This window comes from Lampris incognitus, chromosome 14, assembly GCF_029633865.1.
Source record: "Lampris incognitus isolate fLamInc1 chromosome 14, fLamInc1.hap2, whole genome shotgun sequence".
NCBI lineage: Eukaryota > Metazoa > Chordata > Actinopteri > Lampriformes > Lampridae > Lampris > Lampris incognitus.
Genome location: NC_079224.1, coordinates 50,753,633 through 50,774,042, shown reverse-complemented (window position 1 = coordinate 50,774,042; position 20,410 = coordinate 50,753,633). Strand labels below are relative to the sequence as shown.

Below are 20,410 nucleotides of genomic sequence, written 5' to 3'. Positions count from 1 at the left end.
TTCTCGCATGGAATAGCCTTCATTTCTAAGAACAAGAATAGACTGTCGAGTTTCAGATGAAAGTTCTCTTTTTCTGGCCATTTTGAGCGTTTAATTGACCCCACAAATGTGATGCTCCAGAAACTCAATCTGCTCAAAGGAAGGTCAGTTTTGTAGCTTCTGTTACGAGCTAAACTGTTTTCAGATGTGTGAACATGATTGCACAAGGGTTTTCTAATCATCAATTAGCCTTCTGAGCCAATGAGCAAACACATTGTACCATTAGAACACTGGAGTGATAGTTGCTTGAAATGGGCCTCTATACACCTATGTAGATATTGCACCAAAAACCAGACATTTGCAGCTAGAATAGTCATTTACCACATTAGCAATGTATAGAGTGTATTTCTTTAAAGTTAAGACTAGTTTAAAGTTATCTTCATTGAACAGTACAGTGCTTTTCCTTCAAAAATATGGACATTTCAATGTGATCCCAAACTTTTGAACGGTAGTGTATATGTGTATATATATATATGTATATGTATATATATATATATATATATATATACACACACATACATACATACACACACACATATATACGTATATATACGTGTGTGTGTATGTGTATGTGTGTGTGTGTATGTATGTATGTGTGTGTATATATATATATATATATATACACACACACATACATACATACACACACACATACACATACACACACACATGTATATATACGTATATATGTGTGTGTGTGTGTGTGTGTGTGTGTGAGTGTGTGTGTGTGTGTGTATATATACACACATAATGGTTGGATTTGACAATGTCAAGTGTTGATTTTTGGGGGGGGGGTTTCCCCCTTTTTCTCCCCAGTTTAGTGTTAATTTGAATGACAGCCTGAGGAAAGAAACTGTTTCTATATCTGGTCGTTTTGGGGTACAGTGCTCTGTAGCGCCTACCAGAGGGGAGGAGTTGGAACAGGTTGTGACCAGGGTGTGATGGGTCTGCAGTGATGTTGCCTGCCCGTTTCCTGAGTCTAGATGTGTATAAATCCTGAATGGAGGGCAGGTTGTCACCAGTGATTTTCTCTGCAGACTTAACTGTCCATTGTAGTCTGTCCCTGTCCTGTTTGGTGGCTGATCCAAACCAGATAGTGATGATGTGCAGAGGACAGACTGTATTTTTGCAGTGTTGAACTGAAACAACAGTTTCTGAGGCAGGTTGAATTTGTTGAGCTGGTGGAGAAAGTACATCCTCTGCTGGGCCTTTGATGATTGTGTCTATGTGGGATGCCCACCCTAAGTCCTGGGAGATTGTGGAACCCAGAAATCTGTAGGTTTTCCCCATAGACACCATGCTGTTGAGTATAGTGGGGGGGGGCAGTGTTGGGGGACTCTTCCTGAAGTCCACTGTCATCGCCACTGTTTTGAGCGTGTTCGGCTCCAGGTTGTTATGGTCACACCAGAGGGCCAGCTGATCAACCTCCCGTCTATATGCAGACTCATCACCATCCTAGATAAGGCCAATGGTGGTTGTGCCGTCTGTAAACTTCAGGAGTTTAACAGACTGGTCACCTGAGGTGCAGTAATTTGTGTAGAGCGAGAAGAGCAGAGAGAAGAGCACACATCCCTGGGGGGCGCCAATGCTGATTGTCTGGGTGCTGGATGTGATTTTCCCCAGCCTCACCAGCTGCCTCCTGTCTGTCAGGCAGTTTTTAATCCACTGGCAGATGGGGGCTGGTACAGTGAGCCGGGTGAGGTAGGAGTGGAGGATACCTGGGATGATGGTGTTGAATGCTGAGCTGAAGTCCACAAACAGGACTCAATCCCATGTTGACCGCATCCTCCACTGACCTGTTTGCTCAGTAGGCAAACTGCTGGGGGTCGAGCAGGGGGCCTGTGATTTCCTTCAGGTGGGCCAACACCAGTCTCTCAAAGGATTTCATGACCACAGACATTAGGACAATGGGCCTGTAGTAATTTAATCCTGTGATACAGGGTTTCTTGTTGACCGGGATGATAGTAGAGCTCTTGAAGCAGGAGGGGACTTTACACAGCTCCAGTGATCTGTTGAAGATCAGTGTGAAAATGGGGGCCAGCTGGTCAGCACAGACTTTAAGACAGGAGGGTGACACGCCATCTGGGCCTGGTGCCTTCCTGGTCCTCTGTCTCTGGAAGAGCTGGCGCATGTCCTCAACACAGATCCTGAGTGTGGGTGGGCAGAAATCCTGTTTTTCAACTTTTCAGAGTAGCACCCCCTCTGCCGATCCGGGGAGGGCTGCAGACTACCACATGTCTCCTTTGATACATGTGGCGTCGCCAGCCGCTTCTTTTCACCTGACAGTGAGGAGTTTTGCCAGGGGGACATAGTGTGTAGAAGGATCACGCTATTCCCCCCAGTTCTCCCTCCGCCCCGAACAGACGCTCTGACCGACCAGAGGAGGCACTAGTGCAGCGACCAGGACACATGCCCACATCCGGCTTCCCACCCGCAGACACGGCCAGTTGTGTCTGTAGGGATGCCCGACCAAGCCGGCGGTAAGAAGGGGATTCAAACCACCGATCTCCATGTTGGTAGGCAACGGAATATACCGCTACGCTGCCCGAACACCTAGAGTAGCACCTTTTTGCCACTGTGATCTCCTTTGTGAGTGTATTTCTGGCTTGGTTATACCAGATCCTATCTCCACTCCTGTAAGCTTCCTCTTTGGCCTGATGAAGCTGCCCGAGTTTTGATGAGAACCAGGGCTTATTGTTGTTGAAGGTAGAGAAGGTTTTGGTGGGCACACACATGTCCTAACTAAAGTTGATGTAAGATGTCACAGTGTCAGTAAGTTCATCCAGGTCTGTAGATACAGCTTCAAAACCACTTCAGTCAGTGCAGTCGAGGCAGGCCTGGAGGTCCAGTTCCGACTCATTGGTCCATTTCCTCACAGTTTTAACCTCAGGCGTTGCAGGTTTTAGTTTCTGCCTGTAGGTTAGGATAAGATGAATCAGACAGTGATCAGAGTCTCAGGGCTGCAAGGGGGACAGAGCGATAGGCCTCCTTTAATATTGTGTAGCAATGATCCAGAGTGTTTTTGTCTCTGGTGGGACATTTAACATGCTGTCTGTATTTTGGCAGGTCATGGCTGAGGTTTGCTCTGTTAAAATCCCCAAGGATAATGAAAAGGGAGTCTGGATATTTGTGCTCCATGTTTTTAATTTGATCAGCCAGGTGTTTTAACACAGGCCTGGGGTGGATATACACTACCGTTCAAAAGTTTGGGATCACATTGAAATGTCCATATTTTTGAAGGAAAAGCACTGTACTTTTCAATGAAGATAACTTTAAACTAGTCTTAACTTTAAAGAAATACACTCTATACATTGCTAATGTGGTAAATGACTATTCTAGCTGCAAATGTCTGGTTTTTGGTGCAATATCTACATAGGTGTATAGAGGCCCATTTCAAGCAACTATCACTCCAGTGTTCTAATGGTACAATGTGTTTGCTCATTGGCTCAGAAGGCTAATTGATGATTAGAAAACCCTTGTGCAATCCTGTTCACACATCTCAAAACAGTTTAGCTCGTTACAGAAGCTACAAAACTGACCTTCCTTTGAGCAGATTGAGTTTCTGGAGCATCACATTTGTGGGGTCAATTAAACGCTCAAAATGGCCAGAAAAAGAGAACTTTCATCTGAAACTCGACAGTCTATTCTTGTTCTTAGAAATGAAGGCTATTCCATGCGAGAAATTGCTAAGAAATTGAAGATTTCCTACACCGGTGTGTACTACTCCCTTCAGAGGACAGCACAAACAGGCTCTAACCAGAGTAGAAAAAGAAGTGGGAGGCCGCGTTGCACAACTGAGCAAGAAGATAAGTACATTAGAGTCTCTAGTTTGAGAAACAGACGCCTCACAGGTCCCCAACTGGCATCTTCATTAAATAGTACCCGCAAAACACCAGTGTCAACATCTACAGTGAAGAGGCGGCTGCGGGATTCTGGGCTTCAGGGCAGAGTGGCAAAGAAAAAGCCATATCTGAGACTGACCAATAAAAGAAAAAGATTAAGATGGGCAAAAGAACACAGACATTGGACAGAGGAAGACTGGAAAAAAGTGTTGTGGACGGATGAATCCAAGTTTGAGGTGTTTGGATCACAAAGAAGAACGTTTGTGAGACGCAGAACAAATGAAAAGATGCTGGAAGAATGCCTGACGCCATCTGTTAAGCATGGTGGAGGTAATGTGATGGTCTGGGGTTGCTTTGGTGCTGGTAAGGTGGGAGATTTGTACAGGGTAAAAGGGATTCTGAATAAGGAAGGCTATCACTCCATTTTGCAACGCCATGCCATACCCAGTGGACAGCGCTTGATTGGAGCCAATTTCATCCTACAACAGGACAATGACCCTAAACACACCTCCAAATTGTGCAAGAACTATTTAGAGCAGAAGCAGGCAGCTGGTATTCTATCGGTAATGGAGTGGCCAGCGCAGTCACCAGATCTGAACCCCATTGAGCTGTTGTGGGAGCAGCTTGACCGTATGGTACGCAAGAAGTGCCCATCCAACCAATCCAACTTGTGGGAGCTGCTTCTGGAAGCATGGGGTGCAACTTCTCCAGATTACCTCAACAAATTAACAGCTAGAATGCCAAAGGTCTGCAATGCTGTAATTGCTGCAAATGGAGGATTCTTTGACGAAAGCAAAGTTTGATGTAAAAAAAATCTTATTTCAAATACAAATCATTATTTTTAACCTTGTCAATGTCTTGACTCTATTTTCTATTCATTTCACAACATATGGTGGTGAATAAGTGTGACTTTTCATGGAAAACACAAAATTGTTTGGGTGATCCCAAACTTTTGAACGGTAGTGTAGACACCAACCAGAATAAATGAGGAAGATTCCCGCGATGAACAGAATGGCTTACAGTCAGTGAAAAAGGTGTCTAAGTGAGGGCTACATGATTTCTTCAACACTGTGACATCTGCACACCAACCTTTGTTTATGTAGACGCATATGCTGCCACCCCGTATTCTTCTCGATAGCTCTATTTCACGGTCTGCCCGCAGGAGCTTGAACTGTGGCAGATGAAGTGTACTGTCCGTGATATGCTCACTAAACCAGATTTCAGTGAAACACAGGGCAGCAGATCTGGAAAAGCCCGAGTTTTTTCCATTTAGGAGTAGCAGTTCGTCCACCTTGTTGGCCAGAGAGCAGACATTTGCCAGGTGGATTGAAGGGATCGTGGTTCTAAGTGCCTGCTGCTGCAGTTTAATGAGTGCTCCAGCTCGCTTACCCCTTCGGCATTTTTGTCAGAGTCCGCACAGGGCTGTATCAGCCAAAAGCTCGGCAAGATGTTCATTAAAACGTTCAGTTAAAGTTGGTGAAAAAGTCTGTTCAGATTATCCAGTGGACAGTTGGAGGTTTAAAAGTTCTTCCCTACTGTATGTGATCAGTGAGTGGGCGCTGGAAACTAAACGAATAAATAAAAACAGAAAAAGTACAAGGGAGTGCAGAATCGAGGCTACCATCCATGGCACAATATTATATAGTCTATATGATATCTGCTTTGGTGTCTGCAGAGCTCAGGACAAACCTCACTGGCAGGACATTCTTCCTCTGAAGCTCAGCATCTGGATCTACCTGTCAATCAAAGCGCTGCCACACACCATCCAGGTACAGCAGCTTCCCACATCCCGCCTACTGCACTCCACAAGCTCCGTTCCTGAAAGAGTGTGTGTGTGTGTGTGTGTGTGTGTGTGTGTGTGTGTGTGTGTGTGTTTCAGGATGTTAAGCAGTACTATGAAGACTACAAACTGATGAAGATGAAACAGAGGGAGGAGGCTGAGGCCATGGCTGAACAGGAAGCTGCTCACCGTAATAACATCATTCTGTTATGACCTCACTTCATCATTCTTTAAATTGATCAAGTTTCTCCTGGTCAAAGGAACACAGTTGATGGAAAAGATTTATGTTTGGCCCTCTTTGTCATTTGATCAAGTCAGATTTATTTATTTAGCCCTACATGACATTCAAGTCTCAGAAGTCTTTATCACCTGATCTCACTTTATTGTGTGATGTCATTTCATCTTGTAATGTCAAATTATCACACAATGTCACTTGAAGATGTGATGTGGCTTCTAAAAGAAAGTGATGCTTTACAGACAGTAAAACAATTGGAAATAAAAACCTGTAAGATAATGAACAAAAATGACAGACATGAACCAAAACAAATCCACCACGAGGACTAAACGGCCAATCATATCTTTTATCTCAGTATTTAGGTTTGAATACTTCATCATAGTGAAATAACTGTTGTACCAAGTCATTAATATGACATCACTTCCTCTTTAATGGTGTTCTGAACATCCAGGAGAGAAAAAACCCAAAGTAAAGAAACCAAAGGTGGAGTTTCCTGTTTTTGAGCCATCCATGGCCGACGGCATCTACCAGACGTACCATGAGAGTGCCTCTATCGAGGAGATCGAAGAGCAAATGGATGATTGGCTGGAGAACAGGAAATCCAGCAAGAAAAAGGTTTATTAATACTAATGTGTAAGGCGGCAATGTTAGATAATTGTGTTCAGGGACCAGACACTTTAAACTATCAAGTGGATTGGGTCATGTGTGTTTCAGGTCCTGGAGTGGACAGATGATGACCTCAGCCTCTTGAGTAGAAGCATGGTGAAGTTTCCAGGAGGAACTCCTGGCCGTTGGGAGAAAATTGCCCACGACCTTGGCAGATCAGTGGCTGATGTAAGTGCATCTAGCATCAATGCTATGCTTCTTGTAATGGAGCGGCGTGCACTCACCTGTCTCAAGTCAGTCTGTGGTGCTCTTTTGTGGCATGAAACCATACTGCTGCTCACTAAGCATCACCTTTCCTCTTAACCTAGCTTCCTAACTAGCCTAACCTAACCTAGCTTCTATTACTCTTTCCCATATCTTCATGCTGTGGTGGATCCACTTTATACCTCCGCAGTTGCTACAGTTCTGCACATCACCCTTGTTCTTGAAAATCGGTACCAGTATGCTTCTTCTCCACTCCTCAGGCATCCTCTCACTTTCTAAGATTGTGTTAAACAATCTAGTTAAAAAATCCACTGCCATCTCTCCTAAACATCTCCATGCCTCCACAGGTATGTCATCTGGACCAACCGCCTTTCATAGCTGCCCTCACTTCCTCCTTGCTAATCCACTGCACTTCCTGATTCACTATCCCCACATCATCCAACCTTCTCTCTCTCTCATTTTCTTCATTCATCAGCCCCTCAAAGTATTCCTTCCACCTTCTCAGCACACTCTCCTCACTTATCAGCATATTTCCATCTCTATCCTTCATCACCCAAACCTGCTGCACATCCTTCCCAGCTCAGTCCCTCTGTCTAGCCAATCGGTACAAGTCCTTTTCTCTTTTCTTAGTGTCTAACCTCTCATACAACTCGCCACACACCTTTCCTTGGTCTTTGCCACCTCTTACTTCGCTTCACGCCACATCTCCTTCTACTCCTGTCTACTTTCTTCATCTCTCTGACTATCCCAATTCTTCTTTGCCAACCTGTTCCTCTATACTTTCATGTACTCCCCCCATTTCACCACCAAGTCTCATTGTCTTCATTTCTCTGTCCAGATGAGGTACCAGGTACCTTCCTAGCTGCAAGCACTGCAGAAATAGTGAGAGAGCAACTCTTCACTACCTAACTCCTCTTAACTCACTTAAATTGGCTTTTATCTGCTACTGCTACTGGGCTGCTCCCGTTAGGGGTCACCACAGTGGATCATCTGTTTCCATCTCTTCCTGTCCTCTGCATCTTCCTCTGTCACTAGCCACCTGCATGTCCTCCCTCACCACATCGATAAACCTCCTCTTTGGCCTTCCTCTTTTCCTCTTCCCTACAACTACTACTACTTTCGGCTGCTCCCATTAGGGGTCACCAAAGCGGATCATCCGTTTCCATTTCTTTCTTTTCCTCTTCCCTGGCAGCTCCATATTCAGCATCCTTCTCCCAATATACCCAGCATCTCTCCTCCACACATGTCCAAACCATCTCAATCTTGTCTCTCTTGCTTTGTCTCCAAACCGTCCAACCTGAGCTACCCCTCTAATATACTCGTTCCTAATCCTGTCCTTCTTCATCACCCCCAACGAAAATCTTAGCATCTTCAACTTTGCCACCTCCAGCTCCACTGTCTCCAAACCATACGATATAGCTGGTCTCACAACCATCTTGTAAACCTTCCCTTTAACTCTTGCTGGTATCCTTCTGTTGCAAATCACTCCTGACACTCTTTTCCACCCCCTCCACCCTGCCTGCACTCTCTTCACCTCTCTTCTGCACTCCCCGTTACTTTGGACAGTTGACCCCAAGTATTTAAATTCATCCACCTTTGTCACCTCTACTCCTTGCATCCTCACCATTCCACTGTCCTCCCTCTCATTCACACATACGTATTGTGTCTTGCTCCTACTGACTTTCATTCCTCTTCTCTCCAGTGCATACCTCCACCTCTCCAGGCTCTCCTCAACCTGCACCCTACTCTCACTACAAATCACAATGTCATCCACAAACATCATAGTTCACGGAGACTCCTGTCTGATCTTGTCCGTCAACCTGTCCATCACGATTGCAAACAAGAAAGGGCTCAGAGCCGATCCTTGATGTAATCCCACCTCCACCTTGAACCCATCTGTCATTCCTATTGCACACCTCACCACTGTCACACTTCCCTCATACATGTCTTGCACCACTCCTACATACTTCTCTGCTGCTCCTGACTTCCTCATACAATACCACCTCCTCTCTCGGCACCCTGTCGTATGCTTTCTCTAAATCTACAAAGACACAATGTAACTCCTTCTGGCCTTCTCTATACTTCTCCATCAACACTGTCAAAGCAAACATCACATCTGTGGTGCTTTTTTGTGGCATGAAACCATACTGCTGCTCGCTAATCATCACCTTTCCTCTTAAACTAGCTTCTATTACTCTTTCCCATATCTTCATGCTGTGTTAAATTGGCTTTTATATTTAGTAAAAAAAAAAAAACTGCAAATGCGGATGTCTGCAGGGTCCACCTGGACGGATATGTCGTCACGTCAGACTCAGCGCAGACGTATGCTTTCCGCTCAGATTTTGTCAATTGTCTGTCTGTCTGCTGACATTTGTGTCTGCTATCACCCATCCACATTTGTGTCACACTAAATAATATGTCTGTGCCACTGAGCAGTGTAGAAACAGAGAAAACTTCTAAGGAGACTTGCTGAAGATGACAGCCTGTTGAATTTGCTCTCACTATCTTTCTGTCTGTCTCTCACTTTATATAAATGCACACACACATCATCATGATCATCAGCGGTCACTCGGGGTCGAGTATGACTGTCCTCCCTCTGGGTCCCTCTGGGTCCTAAGGTTGTAGAGGCTGATCCTGGAGCCACATAATGGAAGGACGCTTACGCGTGAAAGCTTTTTACGTGGAGTGGCTGATGCACATGCAGCCACCACACAGTCCTTGGCAGGGGATGGCCAGAGTCCAATGGCATGGAGAACCAAGAAGACAATTTGGGACCACCCTCTGTTGCATCCTTCATCCACCTTAACTGCCATTGTGACCTGGAGACATCCTCCACCAGTTCCACTGTTGAGGCCTTTGTTGGATTGCGCTTCATCTGGAACCTCCCCCTTGACCTATCCGCGTTAGGTGACCCTATCAGGAGCCAAGCTCTAGACGGCATAGCTGTTGGGATCATTGGTACACGCAAGCTTCTCCACCATGGCAAGGTGGCAATCCAGGAGAAGAAATGTGTGCGCGCGCACGCACACACACACACACACACACATATACGTATATATATGATTGCTTATGGCATGAAACAGGCTTGTACCGTCTCATAAAGAATTTACTTGACTTACTGGATATATATAAACATAAATGCATTTTATTTAAAGACACCTTTCATGATACTCAAGCTTACCTTACATCAAATACAATAAACAACAAAGCGGTAACAAACAAGAATGCAATCAACAATAAAACACAATAAGCAATAGAGCATACATCACCAGGAGTTAAAAAAAAGATGAATTTGATGCTGTTAAAGTGAGTATGCTAGTTTAAAAAGGCGGTTTTTAAGAGCAGTTTTGAATTCTGTAATGGAGTCCAGTATGCAGATATGACTGGGAATGGAGTTCCAGAATTTGGGTGCAGCATAGGAGAAATCCTGGGCACCTATTGTGCTGAAGTTGATGGCTGGTAGTGCCAATACACCTGCTGGTGAAGACTGCAGGGAGCGAGATGGAGTGTAAGTCTGAAGGAAGTCTGTGAGATAAGTAGGAGATTGATTATGAGGAGCTTTGAATGTTAATAGAATTTTAACGTTAATCTGCTGTGAGACAGGAAGCCAGTGTAATTGAATCAGCAGGGGAGAGACATGGTCAGTGGACTTTGAACATGTAATAATCCATGCTGCAGAATTCTGGATGAGTTGAAGTCAGTGAATAAGTTTGTTGGGGATGCCTGCCAGGATCGCATTGTAGTAGTCAGTGCATGATGTGACCAAAGCATTGACTAAGACTTCTATGGAGTGTTGTGCTAAAGCAGGGCGTAGTCTGGAGATGTTTCACAGGTGGAAACAGGCAATCTGGGAGATATTGTTTATATGACTGGAAAATGAAAGGGTACTATCTAGGATAATACCAAGGCTCTTAGCCTGAGCGGAGACAGGTATGGTGGCTCCAGCAATGGGAAATGAGCAAATATTAGTTTTCGAGAATTTAGATTTAGCGCCATTGAGGAGTAGTTCGGTTTTACTACTGTTGAATTTCAGATAATTATAGTCATCCATATCTGTATATCATGGAGACAAGCAGTGAGGGTACTGGAGGGGAGAGTGGAAGTGGGCTTAGTGGACACATAAAGCTGTGTTTCATCAACAAAGCAGTGGAAATGGATACCATAGTGCCGGAAAATTTTGCCAAGAGGGAGGACAGGTCGCTCCTACCAGGTGACATGGAGGGGATCTGTGTCAGAGCCTCGCAGACTGACTACAGGCGTTCCACAGGGTTCGGTTCTGGGTCCTCTCCTTTTCTCCCTGTACACAACATCCCTTGGTTCTGTTTTTCGCTCACATGACTTCTCTTACCATTGTCATGCCGATGACACCCAGCTGATCTTGTCCTTCCCTCCCTCTTCCACAAAAGTAGACACGCATTGCTGCGTGCTTGACTGACATCTCGGATTGGATGGTGACACACCACCTGAAGCTCAGTCTGGACAAGACAGAGCTGATGTTCCTCCCGGGGAAAGGTTGCCCGCACCGAGACCTGGCCATCACCATTGACAACACTGTGGTAACGCCAACTCGGACTGTGAGGAATCTGGGTGTGATCCTGGATGACCAACTGTCGTTTGCCGCAAATGTTGCATCGGTTGCTCGCTCCTGCAGATTGGTCATCTCCCGGCTGGACTACGGCAACTCCCTCCTTGCTGGCGCCGTAGTGTCGGCCATCAGACCTCTGGAGCTTGTTCAGAAAGCTGCAGCTGATCTGGTGTTCAACCGCCCTAAGTTCTCCCACACAACTCCCCTTCTCATGTCCCTACACTGGCTCCCTGTAGCTGCTCGCATCCAGTTTAAGACTCTGGTGCTAGCCTACAGGGCAGTGAAAGGAACAGCTCCTTCCTATCTCCAGGCCATAGCCAAGCCCTACATGCTCGCCCGACCACTTCGCTCTGCTGCCTTGGGACGCCTGGTTGCCCTGTCGCTCAGAGGCCCCTGCTGCCGATCGACCCGGTCACGGCTCTTTTCTGTCCCGGCCCCACAGTGGTGGAATGAACTCCCCACTGATGTCAGGACAGCGGAGTCGCTGCCCATCTTTCGGCGCAGGTTGAAAACTCACCTCTTCAAGAACTACTATCCTGTTACTTGTTCTTAGCACTTATTGTATTCACTCATTTAAAAAACAAAAAAAATTTCTTTCTTGCACTTTTACTTTCGCACTGGTTTTGCTCTTAGATGCTTGTTTAGATGCACTTATGACCTCTGATGACTAGTGTATCATTGAGCACGCACACACTTGGTCGCCATTTCTATAACTGAACTTTATTTGCAGGTCTCTGCACATACATACAGGCAGTAGCTGTATAGCGCCCCTACAGGCCACTATCAGTACATCTCCCTTTTTCTAAAGATTAAGATAAAGTTGATCTTAAAGAATAACAGATGATTATCTTCAATCTGTAACAGTACAATTATTACACTTCTCTTTACCTCCCCCTTTTTTCCCCCACAAAATTAAACACTGCTTTGGAACCATACAGCATAAATTTACAAATAACATGAGTGCAGAACCCAACATGACCCCAAGAACAGAACTCCAAGGCTGCAATAAAACACAAAATTAAAAATAAAAACCCACTCTTTGTGTGTTATTAGCACTCCTCTACAAGTCTCCTAGGTCTGACAATGGTTCTACTTGGCCTTTGATCCCGCTCCACCCCCGGGGATGGTGGCTGAACCCGCTCCTCCCCAGGTGAGGGTGACTCGATGACAGGAGGGCTGTCTGTGTCTGATTGAGTATGCCCCCCTTCTATTTGCTCTCCCGGAGCCTCCCTGTCATGGCCATTCTCTACAGGCTGTGGTTCAGAGCGTGGAATCTTCAGCAGGTGTCTCTGGTTCCTACGGATCGTGTTGCCGCTCTTGGTAAGTACCTCATATGATCTTGGAGCAGTCTCTTTGAGTACTTGTGCGACTGGTCCCCATCTTCTATCGCATCTGACTCTCACTAGGTCCTCTCGTTCCAGAGGTCTCAAGGGCCGTGCTCTTTTGTCATAGGCATGTTTGGACCTGTGCTCTCTCTGTGTGCGGTGGTCAGCGCGCTGGAGCAGGTGCTCCGCCGACGGCAGCTTTGTCTTGAGCTTCCTGTTCATCAGCAACTCTGCTGGCGAGCGGCCACATTCCAGCGGTGAAGCTCTGTAGTTGAGGACGGCCAGGTACGGGTCCTCACCCGCTTCCGCTGCTTTCTTTAGCAGCCGTTTGACGATTTGCACTCCCTTTTCCGCTAGACCATTTGACTGCGGGTACAGTGGGCTTGAGGTTACATGCTTGAATCCATACTGTTTAGCGAAGTCTGCGAACTCCTGACAACTAAACTGCGGCCCGTTATCACTTACTAAGGTTTCTGGAATACCATGCCTTGCGAAAATGGACTTAGAATGAGTGATCAATTGCTTTGCTGTAGTATCAGACAACAGCGCATATTCCGGATAGTTTGAATGGTAGTCAACTACGATTAAATAGTCTCTCCCTTTCAGCTGAAATAGGTCTGCACCTACTTTTCTCCATGGCTCGGTCGGTTTGCTATGAGGCAGAAGCGGCTCTCTAGGCTGCATATACCTATGTTGTTGGCATATCTCACATCGTTGTACTAGAGTCTCAATATCTCTGTTCATGTATGGCCAAAACAGTACATCACGAGCCCGCCTCTTGCTTTTCTCGATTCCTAAATGGCCCTCATGTGCTAACTTAGCCATCTCTGATCTCATGGAGCTAGGAACTACTATTTTTTTACCTTTTAGGAGGACCCCGTCGATCACTGACAGTTCATCTCTGGTGTGGCGATACGGACTTGGCAGTATCCTGGCCTCATCTCCGGGTGAGAGGATGGCTGCTATGACATCCTGCAACTCTCTGTCGCTTGCCGCTTCCTGCACGAGCTGGGCCCATTTCTCGTTTGATGCAGGCAGCTGGCCTTTCACACAGTCCACGTGGATTTGCACCTCCTGCTCGGGGCCGTACCCCTCAAACTCGCTCTGCTGAGAGCGTCTGCAATTACTAAGTACTTTCCCAGAGTAAACTCGAATGTCATGTGGTACTTCTGTAGACGTAACATAAGACGCTGGATGCGCGGCGGTGCATCCCCAAGTGGCTTTCTGGAAATGGCAATAAGCGGCTTGTGATCAGTCTCTAGTATTATTTCCCTGCCATAGATATATTCGTGGAACTTTTCACATCTGAAAACTGCGCCTAATGTCTCTTTCTCGATTTGCGCATAGTTGCGCTCTGCAGGTGACATTGTTCGGGATGCGTAAGCAACAGGAGACCATTGTGTGCCGTGTAGTTGGAGCAGCACCGCTCCGAGACCCTCTTTGGATGCGTCAGTCGAGACTTTGACCGGTTTGTCAACATCATAGTATTTTAACACCGGCTCTTTGATCAGGTTAGCCTTTAACACCTCCCACTCGTTTGCATGTTCGTGCTCCCACTGCCATTCATTTTGCTTTTCCAGTAGACTATGGAGGGCCTTTGTGTTAGCAGACATATTTGGTATAAACTTCCCCATGTAGTTGACTAGCCCTAACGCTCTTTGCAGGTCTGTTTTGTCTTTTGGTGGTAGCATCTCTACTATCGCCCTTATCTTTTCTGGATCAGGCTGTATCCCTTCTGCGGACACCTTTTCACCTAGGTAAGTAACCTCTGTCATCCCAAACTCACATTTCGACTTGTTTAGTTTAAGCCCTGATCTACGTGCTTGTTCTAGCACCCCGCGTAATCTCTCGTCATGTTCTTCATTTGTTTTGCCCCAGACCACTATGTCATCAATAAACACACCCACACCCTCCATACCATCAAACAGCTGCTGCACTGTTTTGTGGAACACCTCTGGAGCTGAGCATATCCCAAACGGTAAGCGAAGAAAGCAGTGCCTTCCAAAAGGCGTGTTAAAGGTACACAGTTTGAAGCTGTCTTCGTCTAGAACGATCTGGTAGAACCCTGATGATGCGTCTAACTTGGAGAAGAAGCGCGCACCTGCCATAGCACTAGTGATGTCTGAGTTAGTTGGTAGTTTGTAGTGTTCTCTTTTAATCCACTTGTTCAGGTCTTTTGGGTCTATACAGAGCCTTAAGTCACCATTCTTTTTCTCAACTATTACCAGAGAACTGACCCACTCAGTTGGTTCCTCTATTTTCCTCACTATGCCCTTTTCTATAAGGGATTGCAGTTCTGCTTTCAGCCTAACTTTAAGGGTCACCGGCACCTTCCTTGCTGCGTGGACGACCGGTTCTGCATTTGCTTTTAACTGGATTCTGTACTGCCCAGGTAGGCATCCTATACCCTTGAATACGTCCCTGTATTGCTCTCTTATCTCCTCTATGTCAGCTACAGTCTCATGCTGTTTGCCAGCTGCACCACTAGATGTCACTACAGACCTGTCAATTACATGCACTCTTTTGATAAGACCCAATCTCTCACAGGATTTCAGACCCAGGCTGTCTATCGCCCTCAACCAACACAAACATAGCCTTAACAGAGCACCCATCCCTTGAAAGTGTAACTCTACATACCCCTTTTGTAGGAATCGGTTCATCATTGTACGTTCTCAGATTTACCTTTTTCACATGCACTTTTGGCTTCTTGTACAGTTTATTAAAGTCTTTCATCGTCAGTATGTTCACCTGAACCCCTGTGTCCAATTTTAGAGGAATTGTTGTTCCGTTGATTTCCAGATTGGCTATCCACTCATCCTTTTTGTCCTCCTCGCTCGCCACAGTTCCCACAAACAACTTTTCGTCGTCCTCTTCTGTGTCGGTCGTGTCGGTGTCGCTGCCTTGCACCACCTGTACCATCTTCTTTGTCAGGTAGCACCGGGCATAGTGATTCTTCTTTCCGCATTTGCGACAGTCCACACCGTAAGTGGGGCAGTTATTCGGAGCATGTTTGCCCCCGCATCTGTCACAGTCCGTGTCCTTTGTGGACTTGGGCGCGCGGGACTTTCCTTTGCTGTTCCTCTTGCTAGCGGCCCTCTCATGTACCGCATCCACCGCTGCTGCTGCTGCTTCGGGCTCGAATGATTTGAGCTGCATCTTGGTGCTCTCTGACACCTGGCAGATTTGTACTGCCTTCTCCAGGCTCAGATCGGACTCTTTGAGTAGTTGCATTCTCACTTTCTTGTCGAAAACGCCGATAACTGTCTGATCCCTTATTAGCGAGTCACACAATGTGCCAAAGTTGCACGACTGGCTTTTCAAACACAAGTCCGTGACAAACTGTTCAATGGGTTCTGACTCAGCTTGTACTCTGTTGCGAAAAAAATACCGCTCGTATGTCTCGTTCTTTTTTGGCGTGGAATATTCTTCAAACTTTGCTAGCACTGCATCGTACTTTTGGTCGTCGCCCTCCTCAGGAAACTGAAACATGTTGAAAACGTCCCTCGCGGCTCTGCCTGCCACTGTGAGAAGCAATGCTAGCTTCCGACGTTCGTGTCTCGCATCTTCCAGACCGATTGCACACACTTACAACTCAAAACTTTGCTTAAAAGCTTTCCAATTCTTGTGGACATTTCCACTTAACTTCAACTCCTCTGGCGATCGAATGTTGTTCATCTTTGTAGGCTAGTTTGACCTCACTCTGGTACCATGTATCATTGAGCACACACACACTTGGTCGCCATTTCTATAACTGAACTTTATTTGCAGGTCTCTGCACATACATACAGGCAGTAGCTGTATAGCACCCCTACAGGCCACTATTGGTACAACGAGTAGTTCTCCTGATTTCCTACGTTAAGTGCACTTATTGTAAGTCGCTTTGGATAAAAGCATCGGCTAAATGACTGTAATATAATGTAATGTAATGAGGAGATAAATAATAAACAGGAGTGGCCCCAACACTGAACCCTGAGGAACTCCGTGAGGAACTATCAACCTTTCTGACTGTTAATTCTAAATCTGTACAAAATGTGTCCCATCTCATACACAGCGCCCCCAATTCCAGTGCTAGCCAGACGATCCATGAGGAGCTGATGGGATATAGTATCAAAGGCTGCGGTGAGGTAAACTAGGATGAGGATACAGAGTAGACCAGAGTCAGCTGTACGAAGGAGGTCATTGGTGATCTTAACCAGGGCTGTTTCTGTGCAATGTTTGGGGCAAAAGCCAGATTGGAATTGTTCAATTGATTATTAGATCTGCAGTTGAGATGCAACTACCCTCTCAAGAATTTTGGAGATGAAAAGTAAATTGGAAATAGGTCGGTAGTTGTTTTGGTCATTAGAATCTAAACCAGGTTTTTCCAGAGTTGGTCTGATTATGACAACCATCAGTGAAGGGGGACTGTACCAATGGGCAGAAATGAGTTGATGATGGAGGGAGATGATAGAAGGCAGGCAGGTTTTAGTTAGGGTTGTGGGAATTCGATCTAGGTAGGGGCTGGACTTAGTAATACGTTGAAAAATGTGATTTTCAGTTGGAAGACTGAAGTCACATAGGACAGTAATGGGGACAGTTTCATAGCACTTGCTGATGGTAAGTCAGTCTGCATGATGCCAGTTACTCATGAATTGTACTAATTTTGGAGTTCAAAAATCAGAGTATTGTTCATTAGAAAGGTTACTGTTCATATTGGTTTCAGGTGGGTTGAGTAACATTTTCACTGTGGAGAAGAGAGTTCTAATATTCCCTTCACCTGTACTGATGATCTTTGCATAATAGGGTGTTTTAAATTAAAGCTACTTTTATTTATTCATTGTATGGTTACAGCGACATTTGTCTTCTGCATTTAACCCATCCTGTTGTATAGGAGCACTGGGCAGCTGCAGCGCCCAGGGACCAACTCCATTTCTTCTTTCCATTGCCTTGGTCAGGAGCACAGACAGGAGTATTAACCCTAACATGCATGTCTTATTGATGGTGGGAGGAGACCGGTGCACCTGGAGGAAACCCATGCAGACACGAGGAGAATATGTAAACTCCAAACAGAAAGGACCTGGGACGGCATTGGGTTGAACCCAGGACCTTCTTGCTGTGAGGCAACAGTGCCTAACCACTGGGCCACTGTGTGTGTATGCATGTGTGAAATTAGCTTTTGAAAGAGCTTTTTTTTTTAATGATGTATTGATTCAAACTCATTTGTTTATGACAAGCAAGTCTGGTCTTGTTGCAAAGCCTCTCAAGGAAGGCATTGAACTATAGCCTTGAACTGACTTAGTTCAGGTGTGTACCAGGGAGCAGTGTAGGCAAATGGGACAACTTGTGCTTTCAGAGGGGCAAAAGTATTGAGTGCAGAAGATAAACTATCATTGTAGTAGTCCTTAAGATCAGGGAGTGAGGAGGTGGGAGCAGGAATGGATCCGAGGTATTTAAACTGCTGAGATCATCTGGATTAACATATCTAATGTTGTGGTATGATATGGTACAATGCACCCTTTACTAAGCTATAGGTTGGTGTTGAATAACAGCTTTATGGTCAGAGTTGGGTAGTTCAGCAGAGATGGTATTATATGGTGTGATGCCGGAACAGCAAACTAAGTCAAGGATATGACCCTTGGTATGAGTTGTAAAGTTGACATATTGTGTTAGATCAAAGCAGTCTTAACACTGCTTTAAAATCTTTAGTGAACATATTGACAGTGTTATCAAAATGAACATTTAAATCCCCTGTTAGGATTATATTGGTAGTCGTTGCACTAAGGCTGGTTAAAACTGTCGAGAGTTCAGTGATAAAAATATTTAATGCCTTAAGTGGTCTGTACAGAGCAGCAACAATGGTGGGTATAAGTCCACAGAGCTTAACAGCCAGCAGTTAAAAGGAAGATTAATCAGGTACAGTGCGTGATGTTAGTTTCATACTATTATGATAGATCAGCGTGAGTCCACCTCCTCTGCCTGAAGACTGAGGTTTGCATATGTAAATAAATCTGGTGGAGTTGCTGAATTTAGCTGTAGAAAGTAGTTCTATTACTGCCAGGTTTCTGTGAGACATAAATAGTCCAGTTTGTGCTCTGCGATGGAGTCCTTGACCAGAGGGGCTTTGTTGGTGATAGCTCAGATATTGTACAGGGCAAACTTATGACAGGTCATGCGCGTATAAACAACTGATTTAACTAGCGGAGTTAGCACACAGTGGTCTACATGCCGGTCATGTTGTGTGAATGTGTTGTGTGAATGGGAAAACTCCCGGTGAGAGGGTTAATGACAGATGAGACCAGTGGGGGGAGCTAGAGGGTGGAACAGTACTGTGGGGTTCCCCGTAGGTGGAAATGGAGGTACGGGGAGGAAGTGTGGGATTTAAACAGTCACTCAGGTGGAGAAGACTGTACGGCGTGCTGCAGGTTGGCTGCTAGCATTCGGCTACCCAGCCTGTTGGGGTGGACTCCGTCAGTTCTGAAAAGGGAGAAATGATCCAAAACAGATTAAAATTGTCAGTAACACCTCTATGCTGTGAGCGCTGCAGCCAGAGATGAGCTACGTGTACAGGCTGAGGATTCTACTGAAACACCCTGCTCCACTGGTCAGTGTCGGAGTAGGACCGGAAATAAAAACAAGTCTTTCCACAAGTACTTTAATTTTAATTTAGACTGCTCACAAGCTGCATCATTTGTCCACATTAATGATCACTCGATTGGTGGAGGATGGGAGTGAGCGCAACAGCCCTGGGAACTTATCCAGGATATAAGGGACTGTGGCTCCATGGAAACAGTGTGTGGCTGCGTTGAGTAAACAGATATTCCAGATTATGGAATCCCCCAACTTAATGTGGCTGGGGAGAAAATGGGACGAGGAGACGTTGGCTGTGGGTTCTCGTGGCAGGAGAGTACACGATCCACACTGTTGAAATCGCCGACTGGGGATGGGGTGTCCGAGCGATCAAGTATTTTGACGAAGCATCAACATTAGCTCTGAGAATGGATTTCCCTGCCAGCTCTGAGCAAGGAAGACTTCAAGAGTGTCTAATCACGGCCTCTTTCAGGATCTTATGACGGGAAGAGGAGGTCATTTTCCAGGATGAGGACTGTTGTTTTGGCTTCACAGTGGGATGGCGAACCACCTGCACACTGCTAGCCACAAGCAGGGAAGCTGCAGTGTCAGCAGGTGCCATTTTCACAGAAGGATCCAGAGTCGTAACTGCAGGAACATCAGCTGGGTGGCCCGGAGTGTGGTCAGACAGGGTCGCATAGCAGTTGGAGAGGCTTAGGCAGGGGGATGAGCTAGCCCCATCTGAACTTCTTACAACCGCAGAATCGGAATCAACGTAAACATCATCCTACAAGTAGGCCCAGTACATAGTCACCTACATAGTCATGATAGGCAAGCTACATCCTTCTCCCCAAGTTGAGGAGGTTAATTGCGGTGGAGATGAGTGAGTGTTTGTATCTTTATGTTTTGACTGAAGGGAATCTGAACTGAGTGCCAGAGGTCAAGTCAAGTCAATTTTATTTGAATAGCCCTGTATAAAAAATTACAAAGTTGCCTCAGGGGGCTTTACAGCAATACAACATTCTGTCCTTAGACCCTCGCATCAGAAATTGGAAGAAATTAAAGTTCTCTTAGAACTCTTTAGAGTGTACTTTATTTGTCCCATGCACAGAAATACAGAGTAAAACGTGCAGTGAAATGAAAGGGGGTACTCAGTCTGTCACTGTGTGAAAAAAGACACAGGCCTAG

The 20,410-nt window shown here is 45.7% G+C and overlaps 1 protein-coding gene across 2 annotated transcripts in view; it reads left to right on the top strand.

Moving 5' to 3' along the window:
- The window catches only part of dnajc1 (DnaJ (Hsp40) homolog, subfamily C, member 1), a 54,590-nt gene that overhangs the window by 11,721 nt on the left and 22,459 nt on the right, over window positions 1-20,410 (top strand). For both annotated transcript variants that reach the window (XM_056293272.1, XM_056293273.1), the window contains exons 6-9: window positions 5,557-5,650; window positions 5,761-5,851; window positions 6,348-6,511; window positions 6,611-6,730. In XM_056293272.1, the coding sequence (XP_056149247.1) occupies window positions 5,557-5,650; window positions 5,761-5,851; window positions 6,348-6,511; window positions 6,611-6,730 (469 nt within the window). The remainder of the gene's footprint in view (window positions 1-5,556; window positions 5,651-5,760; window positions 5,852-6,347; window positions 6,512-6,610; window positions 6,731-20,410) is intronic.